We start from the raw sequence: 25,415 nt of genomic DNA, 5'->3' as shown, positions 1-25,415 counted from the left end.
AAAAATAATAAAAGGATAACAAAACTAACAAATATATAAAAACACTTAATAGGCAAATTCTTCAGGAAAATCTTCTGCTCCTCCTTCTGAGAAGGATATTTTATTATTAAATCTAGAAGAGGTCATTAAACGAATACCCATATCAATTACCATACAAAAAACCATTAGATTTAATCCAAATAAAGATTTAGGACATAGCATATATATGCCTATACTTAAAACTGCGATAAAAAGTAACACTACATTTGATATTGCTTTATATGTAATATATTATTCTGGAGTAGATGCATATATATAAGAAAAGGGATTATTGCCTTTAGAAATTAATATTGCAAGTACAAGTTCACCAACATTTAATAGAATAAGAAAAATTGATTATAAAATCATATTTACTTAAAATAAGTTTTTTAAATATATTTTTTATTGAAAGTTATTTTTTTTTTTTTTTAATTATTATTTTAAAATAATATTTATTTTTATATATGTAGATGAATACAAATTATTAATGTATTAAATTATAAAACAAAACAAAAAAATTTTATTTTAATAAATTTAATTAAATTTATATATTTTAATTTTATTCTTTTAAGTGTTTTTCCTCTTTTGATTATTTTGTTTTAATAAATAATTATTTTATTTAAAATAAAATAATATCATATATCTTTAAAATATATATATATATATATATATATATAATACATAAATAATAAACACAATATTAATAAGAAAAAACCAAAAAAATAATAAATATAAAAATAAATAAACGAATATTATAAATATTAATTTTTTAATTTAAAATCAATTTTATTATTCGTTTGGTTTAGATCTATTTTTAGTTGTGGATTTTCCAAGTAAAGCCTTATGGATATGAGGAATAACACCACCTCCTGCAATAGTAGCTTTAATCAAAATATCTAATTCTTCATCTCCTCTTATTGCTAATAATAAATGTCTTGGTGATATTCTTCTCACTTTGAAATCTTTTGAAGCGTTTCCTGCCAATTCTAATACTTCAGCAGTCAAATATTCTAATATAGCAGCTGTATATACAGCAGAGGTTGCACCAACTCTATTCTTTGAGCTTACTCTGCTTTTTAAAAATCTATGAATTCTTCCTACTGGGAACTTTTTTTTATTATTTAAATTATTAATATGCTTCTTATTTTTTTTAAATACCTATAATCCAGCCTTGAAAGATCTTGATTAAGGATTTTTCTTACTCTTTCCAGATCCTACTTTTCCACCTTTTCCTCCTTTTCCACCTTTTCCTCCTTTTCCTCCTTTACCAGTTGCCTTTTTTATTTAAAAATATGAAATTAATATTTAATATTTTTTTTTTTTACCATTTTTTTTTTTTTCTTTTTTATTTTTTAAAATATTATAATTATTTATTATATTTAACTTTATTTTTAATTTTTCTTTTTTTTTATTAAAATATTTATTCTTAATTTAAAATAATCTTTAATTTGATTGGATATTTTTTTTTTTAAATAGATTAATATTAAAAATTCTTTTTTAATTTAATAATTATTTTTTTTTAAAAAAAATGAAATTATTTTTTTAAAGGCAAATAAATAATTATTTTTTTTGAGTTATAAAGCATTATTTTTTTTATCAAAAAAAAAAAAAAAATGGAAATAGTTTTTTAAAATAAAATAAATACAAAATCAAATAAAAAATAGTAAAGATATTTTTAATTACAAATTTTACATAGAAAAAAATAAAATTAAATTGCATATAAATTTATAAATTTAAATATTTTTAAGGATTATAATTAATTTTTTTAAAAAAATTATTCAAAGCTGTTTCAAATTCATAACAATATAGTTTTTTCAAACTTCTATATATATTTATTAATTTTTCTTTAAAACTTATATTTTTAAGTATAATAAAATATAATATAAAAATAAATAAATAAAAAAAAAGAATATGATAGACATAACAACTTAATTAAAATATATGCATTAAGAGAATAATTATTGATAAAATATATATATATATTAATAAAAAAATAGTATAAACTCATAAAATTCAAAAAAAATATATAACTCAAAAATTTTAAAAAAAAGAGTATTTATATTTAATTATTGTTGTTTAAAATAAGAATATTATTAACTATAATAATATATATATAAAATCTATTTTTAAAAAATTCTAGTTATAAAAAAAACGGAAATTAATTTAAAATAAAATTATTATATAAAATAAGATGAATAATAGCCTATAATTATACAAAATATATATATAAATATATATATATTATAATTTAAAAAATAATATTAAAAAATAAATTAAAAAAAAAAATATAATAATAATAATAATAATAATAATAATAATAATTATAATAATAATAGTAAATATTTAATTATTTTTAAATATTTAAAAAATTTTTTTTAATTAGATAAATATTTTTTTTGTATATTTTTATATTTTTGGAATTTTCTGCTTCCATAAAAATAAATTAATTTTTTTACATTCATTCATTTAGCTTATTATTTGATTGTATTAATTATATTTATTCATTATATTATAATATTTTATCTTTAATAAATATAAATTAAAAAAAAATCTAGATTTTCAAATATTAAGATTATTATATACAATTAATTGAGCTTTACAAACTATATAAAAATTATTTATTTATTATAGTTTTATTTAATTCAATCTTAAAAATTTTTTTCTTCTTCTGTACTATCCTAAGCCCAGATTTTAACTTTTTTTTATATTTAAAATAAAAAAAATAAAAATATTTATGATAACAATTTTTTTTTAGATCAGACTATAATAAATTAGTAAAATGTTATTTTAAAAGAATTTCTAATATTTTTTTAATATTTTTAATTTATTTAATAACTTTAATATCAGAAGAAATTTTTCCATATGAAAAAATTATTTTTTTATCAACAATAGCGCCTCCCCCCCCCCCAAATTGTAAATAATTAAATTCTTTTAAAAAAAAAGTTCCAAGATTTTGTATTTCATATATTTTTTATACTTTCTCATAAAATACCTATTTCATATTTATTTTGATTCATGATTTCCACTTAATAAAAATTTAAAATAAAGGTATTTTAATTTAAAGTATAATAAATATTTTATTGTTTCTTTATATAATCTGTCTACATAATCTCATATAAATATGTAATTTATTTTAGGAATTTTTTAATTTTCCTGAATAATTCTAAAAGATCGAAAAATATCCTTTTATATCTCCACGTAAAATTACTGGATATAGATTTGATTTTTCAGATAAATATTATTTTATATTTTACATATCAAATTTATTTGACAATCCGGAATTAAGTATTTTCTAGATTCTAACTTTTATACAAATGTTAATTAATGTTTGTATCTGGAATTTTTTTATTTTTTTCTATTTATTTTAAATATAAATGATAAGTATATTATAATTTTCTTTTTTTTTTTTGATTATTTTTATATTAATTTATTTAGTCTTAAAAAGGTTATATATTATATTGTCTTATTTTATTTATATTAAATATATTATATATTTTTATATAATTTTCAAAAAATACTTTATAAAAAAAGGAATATCTATTAAAAAAAAAAAACACATGAATATATAAATAGATATTATCAAGTTTTTGTTATAAAAAAATTAAATTTGTTTAAATAATTAAACTTTTTTTTATTTTTATTTTCAAGTAATGAATGAAGATAAAATATTAATAAAAAAATAATCATTTTTTTTTTTTTTTCATAATAACAAAATTCAAAATTAATTAATATTTTTAACATATGTTTAATCATCTTTACTCTTTTTGAAATAATAAAATAATGATAATTTTTTATTTATTTATTTTAAATTAGAAGAGTCGAGGAATGCAGCAAAATCCTTAAAATAAAAGAGTATGATTTTAATATAGATAGTATTTACTGCATTACTTTAAATAAAAATTTGAATTCGAAAGCTATCATTTATTTATTTATAAGCATTTGGAGGTTAAATCAAAGGCACTATGGTATACTTCAAGGTCTGAATAAAAAAAGAAACTATAGAAAAGTATGGAGAAGGATAAGTTAAATTATGTATAAAATAATATTTTAGACATTTACATACTTTTATAACTAAATTGATTCAATATGTATTTTTTTTCAAATAATATAAATTTATTAATATATAAAACTAATTTTTTATATATTTAGAAATAACAAAAAATATAAAATGCTATCTTAACAATATATTAGAAATAACAGAATAACATTTAAATAAAAAATAAATATATATATAATATTCATTTCTATAATAAAATTCTCTAGAAGATTGTATTATTAGATTTATAACATACTATACCTTAAATAATTTATTGAAGGCATTTTTCAGGTCAATTATTTAAGAATTATTGATAAACTATATATAGATAATGTTTCAGATAATGGTATATATAATTTTATTTATTTATTTAGAAATATTTCTACTAGTATTTCTTTAATTTGATAATGAATTTAAAATTAAAAGATATTTTTATTTATGCTTTCTTATATATAGTCTTTTTATTTATTAAAAAAACGATTTAAATTTATAACCAAATCTAAAAAAAAGTTAAGAAGAAATAAGAAGCTCAAAGAGAATTAAAAATAAACCATTTTTTCCAAACAAAAAAAATAAAAAAAAAATTAAAATTGTTTATTTATTTTTTTAGAGAATAAAAATATACTTTTATCTAAAAATCTGTATATTAAAAATTACATTATTTAAAATAAATCAAAATTTCCATTTTTCTTATTATATTTTTATATTAGTTTTTTTAAATATTTCTTTATTATTTTATGTTTCTAAATTCTATAATATAAAAAAAAAAACAAAAGTAAAATGAATTAATGCCCCCTTTCCTTTTTTTTTAATTACGTTTATTAATACTTAATAACAATTAAAAATAAAAAAAAATATATGAGCAATTAATACTTATTATATATTTTCAGAAATTATTATATAATTTATAAGAAACAAAAAAATATATAATTTTTTTATAATATATGTAAAAAAAGAATAAAGAAAAAAGTAAAAAATATTTTTATATATATCTTAATTAAAAATTTCATAATACTAAATTTAATTAAAAATAATTTTATACAGAAATTAAAAAAAAATAACAATTGAAATGCTTGCTCCAAAAAGAACAGGCGTTCTGAAATTTTTTGCATTTATAATAGATTTTCTAGTTGGCATAATAGATGCTTTATACTTAGGAATAACCATTTTCTTTGATTTCGGAAGATAATCAGATACATATACACGAGAAGAATTAAATTATTTATCTAATAGATGGAAGAAGTATTTTAGTATAACCTACTGGTGTCCAAAAAGACTATATTAAAGACCAAATAGGCCAAATAGACCTGAATTTGATGGTTCTGGAAATTCTATGAGCAATTAAAATGATGGAAGTGATGATTTTAAACCTAAAAGACCTTTTGGTAGAGTAAGATAATCAGAAGCTAGTACATTTAGATGTGGTGGTGGTGGATGAGGTTGATCTGCATGTAGAACTTATAAAAATATTTTATCAAAATAAATTTTTAAAGAATAAGAAAAAAAAAAAAAAAAAAATTTTTTTTAAAAATCTTTAAAATTTTATATATATGATTTTTATTGGTTAAATGCATAAATAATTGCAAGCTAATAAAATGAGAATAGAAGTATTTTTATAAGTTCATCTTTAAATATTAAGAATATTTTAATAAAGTGGTTAAATATTTTTAATAATATTATGTAAAATATACATTTATAACACTATTATATATACATATTTATATTTTTTTTTTAAAATATTATATATATATATATATATATAGTATAGACTTTTTCTTTTTTAACTTTTAAAATATATTGTATTAATTATAATTTTAATTTATTTTTGTTAAGAAATATTTTATTAAATTAGATCCTACAGTCATATTTTATTATAAACAAAACAAAAAAAATATCATATTTTTATTTTCTAAAAAGACCAAAAATATATCCCAAATTAAATAATGCAAATTCTAAATTTTCTATATATTATTTTAATCATCCCCAAAACTTTTTAACAGTGTTAAATTGAGAATTAAAGTATAACCCTTCTTTAATTACAAAAAACTTAAAACACGGAAAAATGTAAACAACTATCAATAATAAACAGTACTATTTAATGTTCATAAACCACAAACATATTATTAGTAACTAACTTAAAATTATCTGATATGATTTTTGATTGTTATTCCTTATAAATTTAATCATATGGCGAAATAAATATAGAAAATAAAATAACATTCGGGACTAAAAATTCAGAAAACATAAAAAATATAGAATATGAAAATTAATAATATCTATATATATAGGCAGTCTAAAATATAAATATAAAATAGGTCAAGCTTGAACATTTAGATTCTTATTTAGGTTACATGATATTTAATACAGAAAAAAGCATATAAATAAATTCCAAAAGTCAAATAATAACAGGTTATTTAGCCTTTTACGCACAAGAAAACATATAAATCCGAAATTCGGAAATAAATGTTAATTTCGTTCGTTGTTTGGAAAAAAAATACTCTTTTTTTTAATAAAAAACACCACAAATAATTACAAATGATTCCCGAATTCTTTCTCTTTCAGAAATTTGTAAATAAGAAAATAAAAAACCTTTAGAAATTCTTGAAAACTATCTAAATTACGAATATACATTCCTTTCATATTCACTAAAATAAATCTCAATTTCTTCCGAAACAATAATTACTACTTCTAAAGTAGGATTTTTTTCATAAAAAATACTTATTTAATAATAATCTATCGTTTAAACTTCCGGAAGAGGTTGTCCGGCTTAATATGGAATTGGAAAAGGTTTTTTTTAAAATACGCCAGAAGATTGTGGGGTACATGGAGCTCGTTATGTAGGTTATGGAGGTGTAGGGATACCTAAAGGATTATTTTAAGATAAAAATGATTTTAAAAATAAAGTTTTAGAATGTGTGACATATTATAAAAATTAAAATTTTATTTTTGATAATATGCCTATAGATTAAGAGTTTTATTATGAAGTTTTTTTTTATTATCATTAAATAATATTTATATAAAATAATAAATTAGGGAAGTGGAGGTGCATATAATGGTTATGTTGAAAAATTTAGGAAATTCGAAGATTTAGGAGCAGGTGGTGGAATCATAATTTTAAATGGTATAGATGAAATTTAATTAGATGGTTCTTTATTGGCTAATGGATAAAAATTTTAAAATGAAAATCTAGAAGGAAGTGGAGGTTCTGGAGGATATATTTTTTTAAAAGCTAATTTTATTAAAGGAAAAGGAATAATTTCTACATAAGGAGGAGATTCTGATGAAAATGGAAATAATGGAGAAGGTTCAGGAGGCGTGATTCATATGTAAAGCTAAAGTTGGGATAATTAAGAAATATAATAAGAATATTTTGTAGGAGAAATTATATATTAAAAAGGAATTAGAAATTTCAATAACATGTATATGTAAGATGAGGAAATTAAAAAACTAGTTTCAGCTGATGATGGAATTTTTATACCTCAAATATGTCCATCAGGATATTAAGCAAACAATAAAGGAGGTTGTTAGGTAATTATAAATATATATATATATATATATATATATATATATATATATATATATATATATTTTATTTTTAATATTATTAATATTTATAGAAATGTAATATAGGTTAATATAAAAATTTTTTATAAGGAAATTGTAAAAATGTAACTAATATATTTCCTATATCAGCTGCTAAGTTAAATCATAAATAAAACATATTTGAAAGTTTTTAGGGTTGCTATTAAATTTGCAATGATTTTGATTGTGATCCTGCTAAATATTACGTTCTAAACATCATTAGTTTCAAAGGGATATTATATATTATTTTTTATCTTTTTGTTATTTGTTTAGGTTATGTTTCTAGAAGATTTTTAAGAATGTAGCCTAAAAAAATTGATAGTATTCCCATACAATATGTTAAATATGATTTTGATGACTAATAATTTTCTAAAGAATGTAGAAACAGTTCTAATTTCTAATACAAAGATCTTCTTTATCATAAATATAGATTTTAAATTTATGGTAACAACAATGTAAATAGTTTTTGGTGTATGTAAACTTAAATTCCTGAAAATACAGAATTCATTTTTGATAATAAGGAATTTAAAGATTTTGCTTAAGTATATTTTATAATATTTTATTTGTAAAAAAATTTCTTATAAACAAAATATCGACTAAATAAATCATCTCATTTTTATTAAAAATAAATATATATATATATATTAATATATATATATATATTTATATTATATTTTTATATATTTATATATTTATATATAAAATAATACATTTTATTTTTATAAACATATAGAAAGTAAACAAGATTTTAAAATGGAAAAAATTTGATATAATTATTATTAAAATTCTTTAATATATATATTATCCTTTATATTGGTTTTTCTTACTTCTTATACAAAAAAAAACCTATAAAAAAATTAAAAAGTTCATTGATAATGAGCAATTTCCTGTATATAATTTTTATTATATTTGAAAAAAAATAAAAAATATAGAGATTTATAATAGGATTAACAGAATAAGAATAAAAATATATAATAATGAAGATAAGTAAAAGTGATGATTATTCATTATGTTTTTTAGATATATTTAATTACCAAAAAATAAATTAAAAATACTTTAACATAATTTTACCAACAATAATTCATTTTAGTAAAAAAAAAAAAAAAACAAACAAACAAACAAAACATCAATTTAAAATATTAATTTAAAAAAAGGTGGAGAAGGAAATTACTTAAAACCATATTACATTAACATAAGAGATCATTTTTTGTAAAGTCTATTTTACGCTTGTATTAGCCGAAGTTAAATAAAAACTTAAGACAATTGTAATATCGATGTTTTTTGCGATAATTATAATTATCATCGTTAAAATGGGAAATAATTCGAATTGTTTATAGCAAAATTAAACAAATATACAAATTAATTAGATTTTAATTGCCCTATTGAATAATTAATAGCACGATTTACATAGATGATAGAATATATAAATAAAATTAACGAAAAACTATTTTATAAATTTGGTTTAAAAGTTTATTTTTTAATTATTGAAATTCCTTTAAAAATTGAAAAGTTAAAAAATTTCGAATAGAAAATTACCTTATTTGAAAGTACATGGGAAGAGGAAAAATTAAAAGAAAAAATAAAATAAATATAGGAAATTAAGCTCTATTAAAAAAAAACAGATATTAAATTATCTTTATATTTATTTAGTGAAAACGAAAATCCTTTAAAAATACAATAAGCCTTATAGACTTAATTAGAAATAAATAATGAATAAGAATAATTAAGAAATTTTTCTATAAATAATAAATCTAAATCTAGTTCAGGAGATTGTACGAAAATTTATGAAAACAAATTAAGCAAAGAACCTGATATTTCTATTTAATAAACAGTAGAAGAGTACATGTAAAATATAGTTTTATTATTAATTTTATTAAAACAAAAAAAAGAGAAAATTATATTTATGATAATATGTACCAAGATATAGATATAAATAACAAAAATTAAGAAAATGAAGATGATTACGAAAATAATTAAAACCTCGAAAAATAAGGACCAGAAAAAAAAATATCCAAAATAAATTAATTAATTTTTCGTTTAAATATTTTTACTGGATATTTAAGATTTGTTTGTTTATCTCATTGTAGTTCTAAATATCCTAAAGAGCTTTTACTTTTTTATTAACTTCGCTAATTATTATTGATATTCAAATTTAAACTTTTTATTTTAGTAATCTTTATTATGCTTTTAAAAACGGATATAATAAATAGGAAGTATTCTTCTTCTTTTTTCCCTTTCCTTTTGTATATATAATAACGCCTTTTTTAGCTTTGTTTTTAGTTAATTATTTTTATAATTTATTTTCTTTATTTATATCTTTATTTTTTTATAGACTACTAGTTAAGCATATGGAGTTGCAAAAGCATATTTTATATTTAACTTTTTGTCTGTAATAAGTTACTCACTTAATTTATTATATAGTTTATTTTTAGATGCATAAAATATTAATATTTAAATTATTATTATTAAGCTTTTGTCGGTTATTGTTAAAGTTATTATACTTTGGTCAGGAAAATATTGTATTTTTAAAATTAAAAAATTAAATTAATCTATAGAATATAGTAAATGAAAACATATTTAGTTTTTGTTAAATTTAAATATAAAAAATTAAATAATATATATAATTTAAATTATCTATATTTTCTATCTTTTTTTTTTTTTCCCCAAAAAGAAAAATAAATAAATATTAATGCTTTTTTATTAGCTTCTATGATTAAAGATTTTCTTAAATAAATCAATTAGCTTTTTTTTTACGATAATTATTCTCTTCTCAATAATAATAATCTAGATATTATTTTATTAATATACTATATTTTTTATGTTTTTTTTATATTTAAAATAAAATTATTAATATTATTTTCTTTATTTCGTTTTCAAATGAAAACATTTAATGAAAGAATCAATATTTTTTGCAACTAACCGTAATAATAGTAACTTTAGAACAATAATAACTATCAAAATATTAAATAATTAAATTTTAATTAAGTATATTTCATTATAAAATCCTAGATTTTGAGTAAATAATATTTAAAATTTATATAATAACTATAAACATGATAAACTAATATTAGATGTTTTTATGCTTTTTTATTTTATTTTTATAAATAACTAAATCAATAAAAAAAGCATATTTACTTGTATTTTTTTGGTTTTTAAAGATTAAATTTAAAAAAAAAAAAAAATGCAAGAAGGAAAAATATTAAAATAAATAATAAAATAATGATAAAAAAGTAAATAAATTAAATAATATAAATAGCTTTTTTATTTAAACTAATAATATCTTCTATTTTATTAAAAAGTCTATTAATATTATAAATTTTTAATAAAATATTAAGTAGATATAAAAAATTATAATTATAATCAAACAAAAATAAAAATATGTCCCTTAATTATTCTCAAATAATTCGATTAATTAAACATTGGTCGACTATAACTTTTTTTAATTTAATACTTAAATTGTTTATTGTATTAAAATATGCATATCCAAAAATCAATTATACCTTATTTTATGCTTTTTGACTCTAAAAATATTTTTATTATAAAATATGATATACATATAAACTTTAATAAAAAAAAAAAGATAATTTCTTAATAATAGAGTCTATTAATAATTATTTGCATTATTAAACTTTTTGGTTTGTATTTTAATATGATTATTTAAAAAATAATTAAATAAATATTTGTAGAATCTATAGATAAATAATATTCTTAAACATTGATTTTATATATTAACTATGTAATGTTGGACGCTTATATATGTTATTTTTAAAATATAAATTATTTATATTTTTCAAGGAAAATAATTATTTTTTAATAAAAACATACTTTAATTAATTATTAAATATTTAATTAAAATAATATAAATTAAAAAATAAATAATAAAATTGATAAATTTAGTTTTAATTTTATATATAAATGTTTTAATATAAAAAGTATTTATTTAGCAATAAATCATTTTTATAAAGTTTATTAAATTTGAATAATATATTATAAAATTAAAAAGTTTCTCTATTTTTTAAAATATTAATTTAAATTTATATATTATATTAACTTAATACTTAATAAAAACATATATATTAATTATACATTAATAATTCAAAAAGTTTATTTTTAAAAAAGCATATACATATGAATTTCTTTATTCATTCTTCGTCTCCCAATAAACACATTAGAAAGCACATTTATTTAGTTTAACTATGCCAAACTTAATAATAAAAAATAAAATAAAATAAACTATTTAAAAAAATAATTAGAAATATACTTTTTACATATTCAAAAATTTACTTCATAAAAATAGTTATCAATATAAGCAACAAAGTTTCAATAATTCCCTAAAGTAAAAACATATTGTGTTTATAGATTGTTTTACAATAACAATTTTCTTAATTACTTTAATTTATATAGTAGTTTTTTTAATAGCTCAATAAGTAAAATAATAAAATATATGTTATAATCCTTAAAACTAATCCAATTATTACTATTATGAAAACTTTTTTTGTTTTTGGAGGTCTTCTTGATTTTATTGATGCAAAACTATAAATATTAAATACTAACCAGATTATATTTGAACTTAAATAATAAACCATTATTATTGAATAACTTATACAAATATCATAATAATAGTATATATAATAACTAATTTTCAGACTTTCATAAGGAAGAGCGAACTAATATTTTTAATTTATTATTTTAATTATTTTATTTTAAATACTATTAAAAATGCAAATGCTTATTGATTAAAATCTACTTTCCTTTTTATTATTGGATCAAATGTATCACTAATATTATCTTCTTTTTATACTTTTTATCCAGTTTTATTTTATATTAAAAACGGACGAAAAACAGAATTATCTTTTTTCATTTTTATATTTTAATTTAAAAAAGAATTATTTGATATAAAATTTATATAAAATGAAATTAATATCAAATTTAATATATTTATTTATTATTTTTTTAAAAAAAAAAAAAATTAAAATATTTTATTATAAAATAAATAAATAAAATTATTATTTTTATATATAGACAGAATATTTTTTGTTAAAAATTATTTTTAAGAAGTTATAAATTATTTCTTATATCTAATTTTATATATTTTTTTTATTAATTCTGTATTATTATTAATATTTTTTAATATAATTATTATATAAAATTTATTTTCATTTTCTCAATAATTTTTGTTTAGTATATTTTAGTTTGCAATTTAAGAATATTCAATTCTTTATTAATTATTTTTAGGTTAATAATAATTATTTTCATTATTTTGTTCATAATTTTGATATTAAGAAGCTTTTTGGTTTTTATTCATAGGATTAGAAATTACATTATGTAATTGATTATTATTGGTATAAATTTTTTACATGAAAATTTTATTCTTAATTTAAAAAAATATAAATGTTTTAAGATCATAAAATAAAAAATAATACCTAATTTTCTTCATTAATTTACTATTATCTTTTGTTTTCTTTCTAAGCATCTAATAGTTATCTATACTTTAATTATTCTTCTCTTTTATTTTAAGAATTAATAGAAATTGTAGGTTAGATAGCATTAACAAATTAACGTTTATTTCCCATAATATCGAAAATATCGTCTTATGATTTTTTATTATTTTAACTATAATTTTAAGCAATATAGTTTTCTTATTAAGCTTATTATTAAAAGTTTTAGTCTTACTTATCTAGTTTTTTTTTCATTTAATTATCAATTATTTATTATTTAAGATACTCATTATAATTTCTTTATTTCTAATTAAAAAAACAAAAATTAATAATAGATATAAAGTAGTTTATATTTTATTTACTATTTATCTTTCATACTATTATTAGGCTGTATTTTCCTAATTTACTTAGCTAGAAGGTTATTATTAAGATACAGCATCTGCCTTTCTCCATTTTTCTTCATCATAAGAAACAAAATTTTTCGAATATAAATCTCGTTTTTTCTCAAATTATTCGTAGTATTATTTATAAAAATTCTTATTTTTTTAGTATATAAAATATAATAAAAATACATATTTTAAATTTTTTACTTCTTAGTTTATTTTTTAAGGTACATATTATATATTATTCTATTCTTGAAATTCGTTTCTATACTATTAATTTTACTAATTTTAGTTTGTTAAGTTTTTAGCTTAATAATAGTCTTTAAGTTCCTATTTCTATTGTTATTTTAATTAGATCTTTTTCTATTCTTATTATAGCATTTCTTCTTAGTATTTTTATACTCTCATTCTATCCTCTTCTATTTATAATTATTTCTAAAAAAAAAAAAAAAATATAAATATATTTTAAAAATAAATAAATAGTATTTTAAAATTACATTTTTAATTTTTTCTTATTAAATCTTTTCGATTTATAATTTGTACACATCAGAATATTCTTTCTTTTAGTTATACTTATATTCTTTTTCTTTAAGCAAATAATCATTATAGTTTTTCATATTTTATTCTTATTCTTCATATTCTTTTTATTTCTCCCTTAATATATCTTCTTTTCTTTTCTTTTAATCATCTTAGTGATAATTATACTCTTACCTTCGTTATAAATTTAAATTTTTAATGATATTTGTTTAATTTACTAAAGATAATCTTTTTTTAAATATTCAACATTACTGTGTTTGTAGTTATTATCGTAGTTTTATTACATTTTTTTTCCCTTAACTCTCGCTTGAAAAATTGTTTTTGATAATTTTAAAAAAATAATTTTATTTATTATAAAAATATTTAAATAGTATATAATTTTTAAATAAAATAGAAATAATTAATAAAACATATATACACGTATAAAAAATTAATTTTAATTAAATAAATTTAATAAACCAAACATTATACACATAAATATATATAAAATACTAGCAAATCCCAAAAAAAAATAAAAAAAGAAATCAATACTTAAGTGAATATTCTCTAATTTCATCATAAAGAACTAAGCACAATGATGATCCAAAACTTCTAATAATATTAGACATGTTTCCAATGTAAAAAGATTTAACTCCGAATTTTTAATACATTTAAATACAGCAGTCGATCGAGTTTTTATATAATACTTATCCTCCTCTTGCACTTTACATCATCATTTTTCTTTTGACTGTATCAGTTGGATACGAAACAGTTTCACTAAAAATAACAACTGACTGTGCAAAAAAGAACTTCCATATTAAATTATCTTTCTTATCTAAAGGAAGAAGCATTTATTTACCAGAATCATATGTTCCAAAATAAAGTCCTCTATAAACAAAAATACCGAAAAGGCACATTCCGAATCCTTAATAAGTTCCTCTTATGCCATCTGTTTTGTAAACTTTTTTCATACAATCAATTATTCCTGTAAACTAACGATCACTTTTTTACCTCCCAAGGTCTACACTTAATCTAGTTCTTGTAAAGTCTAAAGGGTAGACAAAGCATATGGTTGCACAACCAGCTAACCCTCCAGATAATATTGAACCCCAAAAAAATAGACTTTTTTATTTTTTTGGATCAAAAGGATTAAATATGGAATTAAATTTTTCTTTAAATGAAAAATTTAATGCCTGTGTTGGGAAATATCTTTTTTAATTTTTTTTTTTTTAATTAATTTTTTTTTTCTTATTTATTTAATTTACCTTATTACATTTACACTATTACCTCTCCATAATGATAGTACTCCTTCTTCTTTTATACATCTAGTAAAACATTCTGCTATGCTTTTATATGGGCGAGTCAATTTCAAATTTTCTGTTCCGGTTTGCATTAGCAATTTTACTCTCTCAATTGGAGCAGCTACTGTTTTTGATATTGCCCCTGCGACTCCTCCTGATAAAAAATCTAATATAAATCTTTTGTATGAATGCTCATTTTAAAAATTTTGCATTATATATTTTATTATCAATATAAATACTTAAAAATATTTTATGATTTAATATATTTTTAATTTTATTTTATTTTATATTTTATTTTATTTTATTTTATCTTATCTTATTTTATTTTTATATATTATTGATTATTTTAAATATCTTTTTTTTAAAAAAATAAATAAATAAATATTATTATAACATTATATGTATATATATTAAAATTGTAACATAAATTAATATTTCTTATATTTTCTATAATTTTTTAAAAAAATTTCAACCAAAATTAAAAAAGGCTAAACAAAAAAACTTATAATAATGCAATGCATTTTTTTATTGATCGAGTTTTTAAAAAAGTTTTTAATGAAATATTAAAATAAACAATTTGAATAAAAAAAATATTTTAATCATTTTACTGTTAATTTTTTATAATTAAGTATTTTATAATAAAAATTCTTTAATCAATTTTTAAATTATTTTAATTAAGGTTTTTAGAGTCATTTTTATAATATTAAGGAAGGTATATTAAAATACTAAAAAGCCTATATTATAAAATATATTTAAAATTTTTAAAAAATAATTTATTATAAATCATTATAATCTTTACAATATTATTATATTAAATTAATTTAAAATAATATACAAATTGTATTATAAAAAAATAATACCAAAATAATAAATTTTACAATAGTTTTCAAATTTTAATGCTAAAAAAAATATTCTATTAATTCGACGATTTAAATATTTTAATTTAATTAATTGCTAATTTTTAATTTTAACAATAATTTCGGTTATCTTTATTTAATAAACCTATTATTAAAAAATAAATTAAATTTTAAAAATTTAATAATTTTTATAAATTGCCATTTAATTTCTCTAATTTATAATATTTTTATTTTATTAAAAAAAAAAAAATTATAATAAATTTCAAAACTTAATAAATTTTTTAATTGTGATAAAAAAATAATAGTTATAATTAAAAACATATACAAATTATAAATCAATAAATTAGTTTAATGTATTTGTACAATTAATTTATTGTCTTTAAAACGCCATTTATAATTTGGGGATTCTTAATAAATGAATACATCATATATATAGCATTATATCATAAAAAAAATAATTTAAAGATTCTTCTATATTAAAATATAATTGTAAAAACGGGTAATTAATAACTAATAAACATAATTTTGACAAACAAACTAAGAACTATATGCTAAGACTAAGTGCAAATTAATAATCTATATTAATTATAATTTAAATAAATAAATAATACATATGTAAAAATTATTATAATAGAAAAAATTGTTACTTTTTAATAATAATTCTAAAATATTTTATAAATTATTTTCTATAGGCAAATTAAGCTTAATATGATATTAACTTAAATATAGAAAAAAAGTAAAAAACTGTAAAAGAAAATATATAATTTTATATTTGCAAACTATAGACTATCTTATTAATAAAAATGTAAAGTATTATGATTTAATTTTTAGAATTTATTTTATAGATAATATCTAATTAATGTATTATACTAAGGAAATAATATTTATTATTATTTTAATAAGAGAAGAATATAATATAAAGTTATCCTTATATAATAAATATCACTATCACGGTTATATAAAAAAAAAATCATTTTTTTATACCTAAAAAAAATAGTGGAATTTTTTCATGAAAATAATAAAGTTTTGATGTAAATTTAATTTGAATTATATATTTTTTTGACTAGTATTTTTAATTGCAGTAAATTAAATATACAATTTAGTTTTTCCATTAATATTTTTTTTTTTATAAATACAATTAATATATATAAATTTACTTTATATATATAATATGTTAGAATAAAAAGGACATTATTATAGTAGTCATTTTATAAGAAAATTTTAAAGAAATGTTTTTTTTCAAAATTAAAATAGGATTAAAATGGCTATGTTCAAGATTTTTCGTGTAACTAATAATCTAATTATAAAAAGTTAATTTTAAATTTACATATATATATATATAAATATATTAAAAAACTAATTATAATTTTGTATTTTTAAAAAATTAATATAATTAGCATTAAAATCATTAAAAGACTTTAAAATATATATTATTATGTAATATGTATATTATATAAAATAATAATTATATTAAATGAATAAATTATTATCAAAAAAATGTAAACATTATATAAATTCATTATTAGTTATTTTGATTTATCTATAAAATTTATTTTAAAATATAACAAACGACTTAAAATAATTAATTAAGATAAAAATATATTCAATTATGTTATATTTTTACAAATAATAAAATTATTATTTTATAAAGTGATAGAAAAAAGAAATATTTTAAAATTATATTATATATTAATAATTTTAATTAATTTTTTAATTTATATGATATAAAAAATATATATTAAAATAAAATAAAATATTAAAAAATATTCTTAATAATAAAAAAAACAATGAATAAAAAACATTTTGAAAATACTGATAAAGATGATTATAAATATTTTAAAAGCTTTATTTCAGGTAAAATAATATTTATTATAGTTTAAAATATTCCATAAAAAGGAGGTATTGCAGGAATGTGTGGAAAAACAATATCAGCACCTTTTGAAAGAATAAAATATATATTTATTGTAAAATATAATAAATATTAAAAAATTAAATTTACAAAAAATAATTATTAGACAAGAGACATATAATTCAAATATACTATTGCCTTGAAAGAAGCTAAGTATATTGTAAAAAAACATGGAGTATTAAATTTATGGAGAGGAAACAGTGCAAATTTGATAAGAATAATACCTTTTTCATCAATTGTAATAATATTAATTTTCTTAAAAATGAGTAAATCAATTTAATTTTTTTTAACAAAAAAAAATAATAAATAAAAAAAGAACTTTTCAACTTTTGATTATTTAAAAAATGTATAAATAATAGAAAATTCTTTGATTGATTTTTTTATATTTTTTTTTTTTTAAATTATAATACATTTAATAATAGAATGTATATTTGAAATATTAAACAGACAATGAAATTAAAAAATAATTATTATTATTTTCTATTGGAGCTATTTCAGGAATAATTTCTTAATCAATATGTTATCCTTTAGAATTAATAAGGTAAATAAAATGCCTTTTATTTTAATATATAATATAAAATAAAGAACAAGGCTAGCTATGCAAAAAGATAGCTTTTAATATAAAAACTTTTTTGATGCAATAAAAGTTATCCATAAAACAGAAGGAACAATTGGATTTTATAGTGGAATGACTTTAGCCATGTTTGTATATTATTAAAATTAAATAAATGTTTTAATATTTTTTTAAAAAGGGAATTTTATTTTATCATGGGTCAGGCTTTTTTATAGTTACTAATCTAAAGTAATACGCATTTAATAATTATTTAGATTTTTCTAGAAAATGGTATGTCGATTTCTTATTTGGATCAATTGGAGCTACAATATCTTAGCTAAGTTTTTTTCTTTTATTTGTTTGTAAAGTCTATTTATATTTATATTTTTTTATTTAAGTATCTTATCCTTTTGAAATAATAAGGAAAAAAAAATAGGCTTAAGGTTTATTGCTTAGAACTGGTGAATTAACTCATATTATGTAAAAAAAATAAAGAAAATATTTATTCTAAAATATATATTAGGAATTATAAATAATTAATTAAAAATTCCATAAAAAAAGAAGGAATTATTTTAACTTTTTATAAAGGGTTTACAGTTAATTTTATTAAAGTATTAATTATTGTTTTCAATATAATTAATAAATTATTATTTAAAAATATTAGGCACCACTTGCTTCTGGAACAGCATGGGCTATTAAAAATAAAGTTAATAGATTTATTGATAATAATTATGATTTTTGAATATCATATATTTATAATATATTTGATATAAAATTTTAGGAGTCAAAGATTTTAAATAAAAATATATATTAGTTATTTAATTAAATTATATAATATATTGAATTTACAATAAATACTATTATTAATTTTAAAAATATAGAGATTTCTTAGAAATTTTTTATTAACATTTTAATAGATAACAAATAAATAGAATTATACAATAAAAAAAAGGATTAATTGAGTTAAATTAATAAAAAATATTAAAAATAACTAATATTAATTAAATATTGATGTATCAATTAAAATACTATAGTTTAATAAATAAAAATTTTATGAGGTGATATAATGTATATATTTACTTTACTAAAAAATAAAATAAAAATAAAGATTTATAAATTAACTAAAGCACATGATAATACATATAATTATATAAATTATTTGATAATTAAATTTTTCTTTTTTATTTTTCATAAAGTATTTTTAATGTCTAAATTTTACCCAAACTTAAATATTTCAAAAAAGTAATAATATGGACTATATAAATTAAATAGAATTTATTAATTAAAATATTTATTTTTTTGAAATAATCAAAACAAAATTCAAAAATTAAATAATTTATAAATTTCATATTTTTTTTATGAAAAAATACAAATTAAATTTGTTTTTGTTTGTATAATTTGGTTTATTATTTGAAATATTAAAAACTTTTATTTAATAAATATATACTTTATAATATAGTCCATATAGTTATTTTTTTAATATAATTAAATTATTTTTGCAGTAAAGTTTTGTCATTAAAAATAATTTTAATATTATCAAAAGAGAAATAATTTATAAAACCCAGATATTAAACCATAAAAAAATGTAATATAAAATATATTAATATTGATGTTTAATAAATGACATATAATAATTCAATCAAAGCATTATTATTCATATATTTTTTTTAATTACTATATTAAAAAATATTTAATAAAAACAAATAAAAAATTTATATAAGAAATAAAATCTATTTTTTTAAAATAAAAATTTAAAATTAAATAATAATTTTCCTATAATATATTGAAATCTTCTATTTAATTATTTAATATTATTGCTATAATTATAATTATTATTATTATTATTATTATAATTATTATTATTATTATTATATATATATATATATATATATATATATATATATTTATATATATATATAAATATATTTTTATAAAATACAAATTTTATGAAATAAAATTTATTATAATTTTAAAATTTCATACTATTATAACCTTTAAAAGATTTTTATTATATTTATATATTTTTAAAAAATCCTAAAAGGCAAAATTTTGAAATAAATTCGAAGCGAAAAATAACATAATTATAAAATATACAAAATAATCATAATATAGAAAAAATAAAAAAAATATATTTTAATTTTACTAAATTAAATCTAATCAATATAATATTTTTAAAAATTATATTGATAAGTTTAATACTAAGAAGTTTTTTTATCTTATGAAAAATTAATTTAAAATATATATTTTACTTCTTTTTTTTGGTTAATAATAAAAAAAAATATTTTTATTCGTTTTTTATTTATTATTATAATTTAGATTATATATATATTAAAAAAATTATAAAACGATAAATTCGAATAAAAAAAAGTAAATAAAGTAAGAAAAAATAAATAAATAAGAGAAAAATAATAATCTTATAAATGAAAAACTCAAAAGCAATTATAATACTAATATTTTTCGTATTAATATAATCATCCTTTTAAATAAAAATATTATCATAAAGACAAAACGATATAGCAAACATGAAATCAAATTATAAAAATAGCATAAAATATCATTTTTAAAGATAAGAAGTAATTGAACTTTAATTAATAGATAAAAATGCAGTTTAAAATTGCTTCCTTTCAGACGAAGAGAATACTTGTTTAGTTTGTATGGAAACTTATTTTTTAACTGATGATTCTTTGTATTGTTTAAAAGGCGATATTTTACATTGTGATTAGTACTTGAATTAATTTACTTGTGGAAATTGCACAAATGGATATGTTTTAAATAAGGAATAAACAAAATGTCTTAATACAGAAAAAAATTAAACTGATTAGGATATTTTAAATTAAATAGATTGGGAAAAAGGTGTTGAGCCTCCAGAGACTAATGAAATTGAATAAAAAAATAATTAAAAATAAGACGGTGGTAAAGAAGAAAATAAAAAAATAGCTGGAGAGGAAGAAGATAATGAAGAAAAATATTTAAATAAAAATACGAAAAAGAATAATGAAGAGTAAAAAAATAAGAAAAAGAAAAATCAAGATTAAAATGATAATGATAGAGAAAAATAAAACAAAAAGAAAATAATAAATTTATAAGATGAAAATTAAGAGGATGAAGAATAAAAAGATAATAAAAAAAATAAAAAATAATAAAAAGAAGAAAATTAGGAAGATGAATAAAAAAAATAGAAAAAAAATAAAAAAGAAGATGTAAATTAAGAGGATGATGAATAAAAAGATAATAATAATAAAAAAAAATAACAAAAAGAAGAAAATAAAAAAAAAGATAAAAAAGAAGATGAATAAAAAAAATAGAAAATAAATAAAAAAGAAGATGAAAATTAAGAAGATGAATAAAATAAATAGAAAAAAAATAAAAAATAATAAAAAGAAGAAAATTAAGATGAAGATGATAATGAAAAATAAAAAAAATAGAAAAAAATAAATATATAAGATGAAAATTAAGAAAGTAGAGAATAAAAAAATAATAAAAAATAATAAAAAGAAGAAAATAAAGACGAATATGAAGTTGATGATAAAGAAGAGTAAAATAATTAGAAAAAAAATAAAAAATAAAATGAAAATTAAGAGGATGAAAAATAAAAAAACAATAAAAAAAATAAAAAATAATAAAAAGAAGAAAACTAAGATGAAGCTGAAGCTGAAGATGAAGATATACTAGAATTTGATGATGATTTAGAATAAAACAAATTGAAAAAAATAAATATATAAGATGAAAATTAGGATGATGGTGAAAAAAAAAAAAATATAAAAAAACAAAAACAAGAAAAAAAAGATTAAGATGAAGTTGATGATGATGATGATGATGATGATGATGATGATGATGATGATGATGATGATGATGATGATGATGATGATGATGATGATGATGATAGTAAATAAAAAACTAGAAAAAAATAAAAATATAAGATGAAAATTAAGAAGATGGAGAAAAAAAAAGCAATAAAAAATAATATAAAAATTAAGATGATAATTCAGATTAATATTAAGATGAAGATGAAGATTAATATGAAAATGAAAATGAAAATGAAAATGAAAACGAAGATGAAAATGAAGATTATGATGAAGATTAAAATGATGATGAAGATAAAGATGATGATAATATAGAATAAAAAAAATAGAAAAAAAATAAAAAATAATAAAAAGAAGAAAATTATTTTGAAAATAAGGATGAAGATGATGTCAAATAAAAAAAATAGAAAAAAATAAATACTTAAGATGAAAATTAAGAAAACGGAAAATAAAAAAACAATAAAAAATAATAAAAAGAAGAAAATTATTTTGAAAATAAGGATGAAGATGATGTCAAATAAAAAAAATAGAAAAGAATAAATATTTAAGATGAAAATTAAGAGGATAGAAATCAAGAAAACAATAAAAAATAATAAAATTAAGAAAATTAAGATGAAGATAAAGATAAAGACAAAGATGATATCAAATAAAAAAAATAGAAAAGAATAAATATTTAGGATGAAAACTAAGAGAATAGAAATCAAGAAAACAATAAAAAACAATAAAATTAAGAAAATTAAGATGAAGATAAATACGAAGATGATGTCAAATAAAAAAAATACAAAAAAATAAATACTTAAAATGAAAATTAAGAAAATGCAAAATAAAAAAATAATAAAAAATAATATAAAGATTATGATTAGGATTAGGATTAGGATTAGGATTAGGATTAGGATTAGGATTAGGATTAGAATTAGGATTAGGATTAAGATTAGGATTATGATTAAAACTAGGATTAAGATTAGGATTATGATTAATATTATGATTATGATTAAGATTAAGATTAAGATTAGGTTTAAGATTAAGATTATGATTAAGATTAAGATTAGGTTTAAGATTAAGTTTAGGATTAAGGTTAATATTAAGATTAAGATTTATTTTAAGATTAGGATTAGGATTAGGATTAGGATTAGGATTAAGATTAAGAAAAATAAAATAAAAAAAACAAAAAATAATATAAAGAAGAAAATGAGGGTGGAAAATAAAATAAAAAAATAGTCAAATCTGATAAAGAATAAAAAAATAAAAAGTAAGAAGATGATGATGATGATATTGAAGAACAAAATAACAATAAAAAAAAAAATTAAGAATAAAATAAAGATGACAAAGAACAAAAAACTAATAAAGATAAAAAAAAATAAGACAATGAAGATAATTAAGATGATGAAGAACAAAACAACAATAATAATATTAAATAAAATAAAAACTAATAAAAAAATGAAGATTATAAATAGAAAAATAAGAAAAAAAATCTTGATTAACCAGATGAAAATAATTAACAAACTGAAAATAATTAAAATTAAGAAAAAAATAATAAAATAATAAATAACTAAAAAAATGATTAAAATGAATTCGAAGGAAATGAAAGAAATGTAAGAAATGAAGAAAATGAAGGAAATTAAGGAAATGAAGAAAATGAAGGAAATTAAGGAAATGAAGAAAATGAAGAAAACGAAGAAAATGAAGAAAATAAAGAAAATGAAGACAATAAAGGCAATAAAGGCAATAAAGACAATGAAGACAATGAAGACAATGAAGACAATGAAGACAATGAAGGCAATGAAGATAATGAAGAAAATGAAGAAAATGAAGAAAATCATAAAGATTAAGATAATGATTATAAAATAAAATAGAAATAAAATAAAAAAGATTAGGATTAGATATAAGATAAAGAAAAAAAAGAAAGTAATAAAAACCTTAGAAAATAAAATAAAAAATATAATTAATAAAATGAAAATAAAAAAGATAATATAGATTAAAAAGATAAAGAAAGATAAAGTATTGATTACAAATAATAATAAAAAATAAAATAAAAAGGAAATAAAAAAGAAATTAAGAATGAAGAAGATAATGAAGATGATCAAGATATTTATTAAAACAAAATAATTAAAAAAATAAAAAAAGATGAAGATGATGATACCTAAAATAAGAAAAAAGATATAGAAGAAAAAAATAAATAAAATCAAAAGAAAAAAGGAGAAGAAGAAAATAATAGTTTATAAACAGATGCTGATTTATTTAATGATTTAGCTTGAAAAAAAAAAAAGTTATTTATAAAGCTAGAAAAAGAAAAAATAAAAATTAAAATAATATAATTTTCTTGTTTTATTTAAATAAATAAATTAATAATTTAATAATTAAATATATATATTAATATAAAAAAATAATATTTATATATTTATATATTTATATATTTTATATAAATTTATATATATTTAACAAAAAATTATTTATTTATTATAAATAATTCTAGACTTAATAAATGATACTTTTATTAATATTTATAAAAGATTTTTTTATCTCATTATTATTAATTAAATAAACTTTATTATTAATGATTATTTACTTTTAAAGAAAATATAAACCAGTTTTTTAATTTTATTTTAAATTTCTTATCTTAAATTTAAATTTATGTTTTTTTTAATTTAAATTGATTAGTTTATTAAATTTAGTATTTTTTTTTTAAATAAGTAATTTTTAATCATATTAAATAAAATTTTAAGTTTCTATTTATAATATAATATTAATTTATTTCTTCATTTTCTTATTTTAAATAGAATATTTTTTATTATTATTAATTAATTTATTAATAATTATTTTTTTTCTTCATATTAATTCTTTTATTAATTAATTAATTTACAATTTTTATTTACTAAAAAATATTTATTTTTTTTAATTTTCTTTTGTGATTTTTTTGATATTTGAATTGTTTTTTTTTGTTTATTTATTTCAGTTTAGTTTTTTAAAATTTTATTATCAAATATAGTATTTTATTTAAAAAAGAATCTTTTGGGCTAAA

The 25,415-nt window shown here is 16.0% G+C and overlaps 6 protein-coding genes across 6 annotated transcripts, besides 60 other annotated features; 4 read left to right on the top strand and 2 right to left on the bottom strand. All coding sequences in view use genetic code 6, as the record gives it.

Annotated features, from left to right (window-relative positions):
• Positions 1-668: 668 nt before the first annotated feature.
• Positions 669-695: a microsatellite.
• A 10-nt stretch (positions 696-705) lies between these two features.
• IMG5_118090 (hypothetical protein) lies at positions 706-1,377 on the bottom strand. Its single transcript, XM_004034522.1, has 3 exons — positions 1,344-1,377; positions 1,177-1,293; positions 706-1,125 (listed from the first exon to the last, which is right to left on the bottom strand). The coding sequence occupies exons 1-3, from the start codon at positions 1,344-1,346 to the stop codon at positions 799-801; spliced, it is 447 nt and encodes a 148-aa protein (XP_004034570.1). The 5' UTR covers positions 1,347-1,377; the 3' UTR covers positions 706-798.
• Positions 1,231-1,284: a microsatellite.
• Positions 1,323-1,374: a microsatellite.
• A 118-nt stretch (positions 1,378-1,495) lies between the features above and the next one.
• Positions 1,496-1,536: a microsatellite.
• Positions 1,537-2,005: 469 nt separating this feature from the next.
• Positions 2,006-2,074: a microsatellite.
• A 160-nt stretch (positions 2,075-2,234) lies between these two features.
• Positions 2,235-2,259: a microsatellite.
• Positions 2,260-2,261: 2 nt separating this feature from the next.
• Positions 2,262-2,299: a microsatellite.
• Positions 2,264-2,305: a microsatellite.
• Positions 2,306-2,353: a microsatellite.
• A 2,673-nt stretch (positions 2,354-5,026) lies between these two features.
• Positions 5,027-5,096: a microsatellite.
• A 27-nt stretch (positions 5,097-5,123) lies between these two features.
• IMG5_118080 (hypothetical protein) lies at positions 5,124-5,492 on the top strand (the record flags this gene model as incomplete). The annotated part of the gene is made up of 1 exon (XM_004034521.1): positions 5,124-5,492. The coding sequence occupies one exon, from the start codon at positions 5,124-5,126 to the stop codon at positions 5,490-5,492; it is 369 nt and encodes a 122-aa protein (XP_004034569.1).
• Positions 5,493-7,008: 1,516 nt separating this feature from the next.
• IMG5_118070 (hypothetical protein) lies at positions 7,009-9,779 on the top strand (the record flags this gene model as incomplete). Its single annotated transcript, XM_004034520.1, has 6 exons — positions 7,009-7,038; positions 7,088-7,582; positions 7,672-8,178; positions 8,370-8,525; positions 8,569-8,725; positions 8,791-9,779. 6 exons carry the CDS (start codon positions 7,009-7,011, stop codon positions 9,777-9,779), a joined length of 2,334 nt encoding a protein of 777 aa, XP_004034568.1.
• Positions 7,588-7,642: a microsatellite.
• Positions 8,266-8,337: a microsatellite.
• Positions 9,780-10,830: 1,051 nt separating the features above from the next.
• Positions 10,831-10,891: a microsatellite.
• Positions 10,838-10,889: a microsatellite.
• Positions 10,892-12,310: 1,419 nt separating the features above from the next.
• Positions 12,311-12,343: a microsatellite.
• A 239-nt stretch (positions 12,344-12,582) lies between these two features.
• Positions 12,583-12,653: a microsatellite.
• A 47-nt stretch (positions 12,654-12,700) lies between these two features.
• Positions 12,701-12,752: a microsatellite.
• Positions 12,753-13,902: 1,150 nt separating this feature from the next.
• Positions 13,903-13,950: a microsatellite.
• A 528-nt stretch (positions 13,951-14,478) lies between these two features.
• On the bottom strand, positions 14,479-15,486 carry IMG5_118060 (mitochondrial carrier protein, putative; the record flags this gene model as incomplete). Its single annotated transcript, XM_004034519.1, has 2 exons — positions 14,479-15,182; positions 15,239-15,486. The coding sequence occupies 2 exons, from the start codon at positions 15,484-15,486 to the stop codon at positions 14,519-14,521; spliced, it is 912 nt and encodes a 303-aa protein (XP_004034567.1). The 3' UTR covers positions 14,479-14,518.
• Positions 15,184-15,220: a microsatellite.
• Positions 15,191-15,231: a microsatellite.
• Positions 15,192-15,236: a microsatellite.
• A 54-nt stretch (positions 15,487-15,540) lies between the features above and the next one.
• Positions 15,541-15,579: a microsatellite.
• Positions 15,541-15,602: a microsatellite.
• Positions 15,603-17,579: 1,977 nt separating this feature from the next.
• Positions 17,580-17,618: a microsatellite.
• Positions 17,619-17,856: 238 nt separating this feature from the next.
• Positions 17,857-17,916: a microsatellite.
• Positions 17,860-17,893: a microsatellite.
• A 2-nt stretch (positions 17,917-17,918) lies between the features above and the next one.
• On the top strand, positions 17,919-19,335 carry IMG5_118050 (solute carrier family member 16, putative; the record flags this gene model as incomplete). The annotated part of the gene is made up of 7 exons (XM_004034518.1): positions 17,919-17,985; positions 18,028-18,095; positions 18,147-18,278; positions 18,357-18,386; positions 18,463-18,581; positions 18,626-18,746; positions 19,258-19,335. 7 exons carry the CDS (start codon positions 17,919-17,921, stop codon positions 19,333-19,335), a joined length of 615 nt encoding a protein of 204 aa, XP_004034566.1.
• Positions 19,336-20,415: 1,080 nt separating this feature from the next.
• Positions 20,416-20,465: a microsatellite.
• Positions 20,463-20,519: a microsatellite.
• Positions 20,518-20,560: a microsatellite.
• A 110-nt stretch (positions 20,561-20,670) lies between these two features.
• Positions 20,671-20,714: a microsatellite.
• A 240-nt stretch (positions 20,715-20,954) lies between these two features.
• Positions 20,955-21,002: a microsatellite.
• Positions 20,957-20,998: a microsatellite.
• Positions 21,003-21,568: 566 nt separating the features above from the next.
• Positions 21,569-21,630: a microsatellite.
• Positions 21,631-21,642: 12 nt separating this feature from the next.
• Positions 21,643-21,940: a microsatellite.
• Positions 21,648-21,859: a microsatellite.
• Positions 21,699-21,747: a microsatellite.
• Positions 21,702-21,739: a microsatellite.
• Positions 21,717-21,837: a microsatellite.
• Positions 21,752-22,238: a microsatellite.
• Positions 21,759-22,238: a microsatellite.
• Positions 21,813-21,868: a microsatellite.
• Positions 21,816-21,895: a microsatellite.
• Positions 21,830-21,895: a microsatellite.
• Positions 21,834-22,029: a microsatellite.
• Positions 21,856-21,964: a microsatellite.
• Positions 21,878-22,042: a microsatellite.
• Positions 22,063-22,087: a microsatellite.
• On the top strand, positions 22,107-24,651 carry IMG5_118040 (hypothetical protein; the record flags this gene model as incomplete). Its single annotated transcript, XM_004034517.1, has 3 exons — positions 22,107-22,128; positions 22,221-22,478; positions 22,571-24,651. The coding sequence occupies 3 exons, from the start codon at positions 22,107-22,109 to the stop codon at positions 24,649-24,651; spliced, it is 2,361 nt and encodes a 786-aa protein (XP_004034565.1).
• Positions 22,179-22,219: a microsatellite.
• Positions 22,337-22,378: a microsatellite.
• Positions 22,393-22,477: a microsatellite.
• Positions 22,592-22,700: a microsatellite.
• Positions 22,595-22,700: a microsatellite.
• Positions 22,727-23,243: a microsatellite.
• Positions 22,918-23,115: a microsatellite.
• Positions 23,246-23,540: a microsatellite.
• Positions 23,246-23,543: a microsatellite.
• Positions 23,873-23,913: a microsatellite.
• Positions 23,971-24,213: a microsatellite.
• A 69-nt stretch (positions 24,652-24,720) lies between the features above and the next one.
• Positions 24,721-24,808: a microsatellite.
• Positions 24,783-24,829: a microsatellite.
• Between the last annotated feature and the right edge of the window lie 586 nt (positions 24,830-25,415).

Source organism: Ichthyophthirius multifiliis, assembly GCF_000220395.1.
Source record: "Ichthyophthirius multifiliis unplaced genomic scaffold scaff_1120509250953, whole genome shotgun sequence".
Lineage (NCBI taxonomy): Eukaryota > Ciliophora > Oligohymenophorea > Hymenostomatida > Ichthyophthirius > Ichthyophthirius multifiliis.
This window is presented reverse-complemented; position numbering and strand designations above follow the sequence as displayed.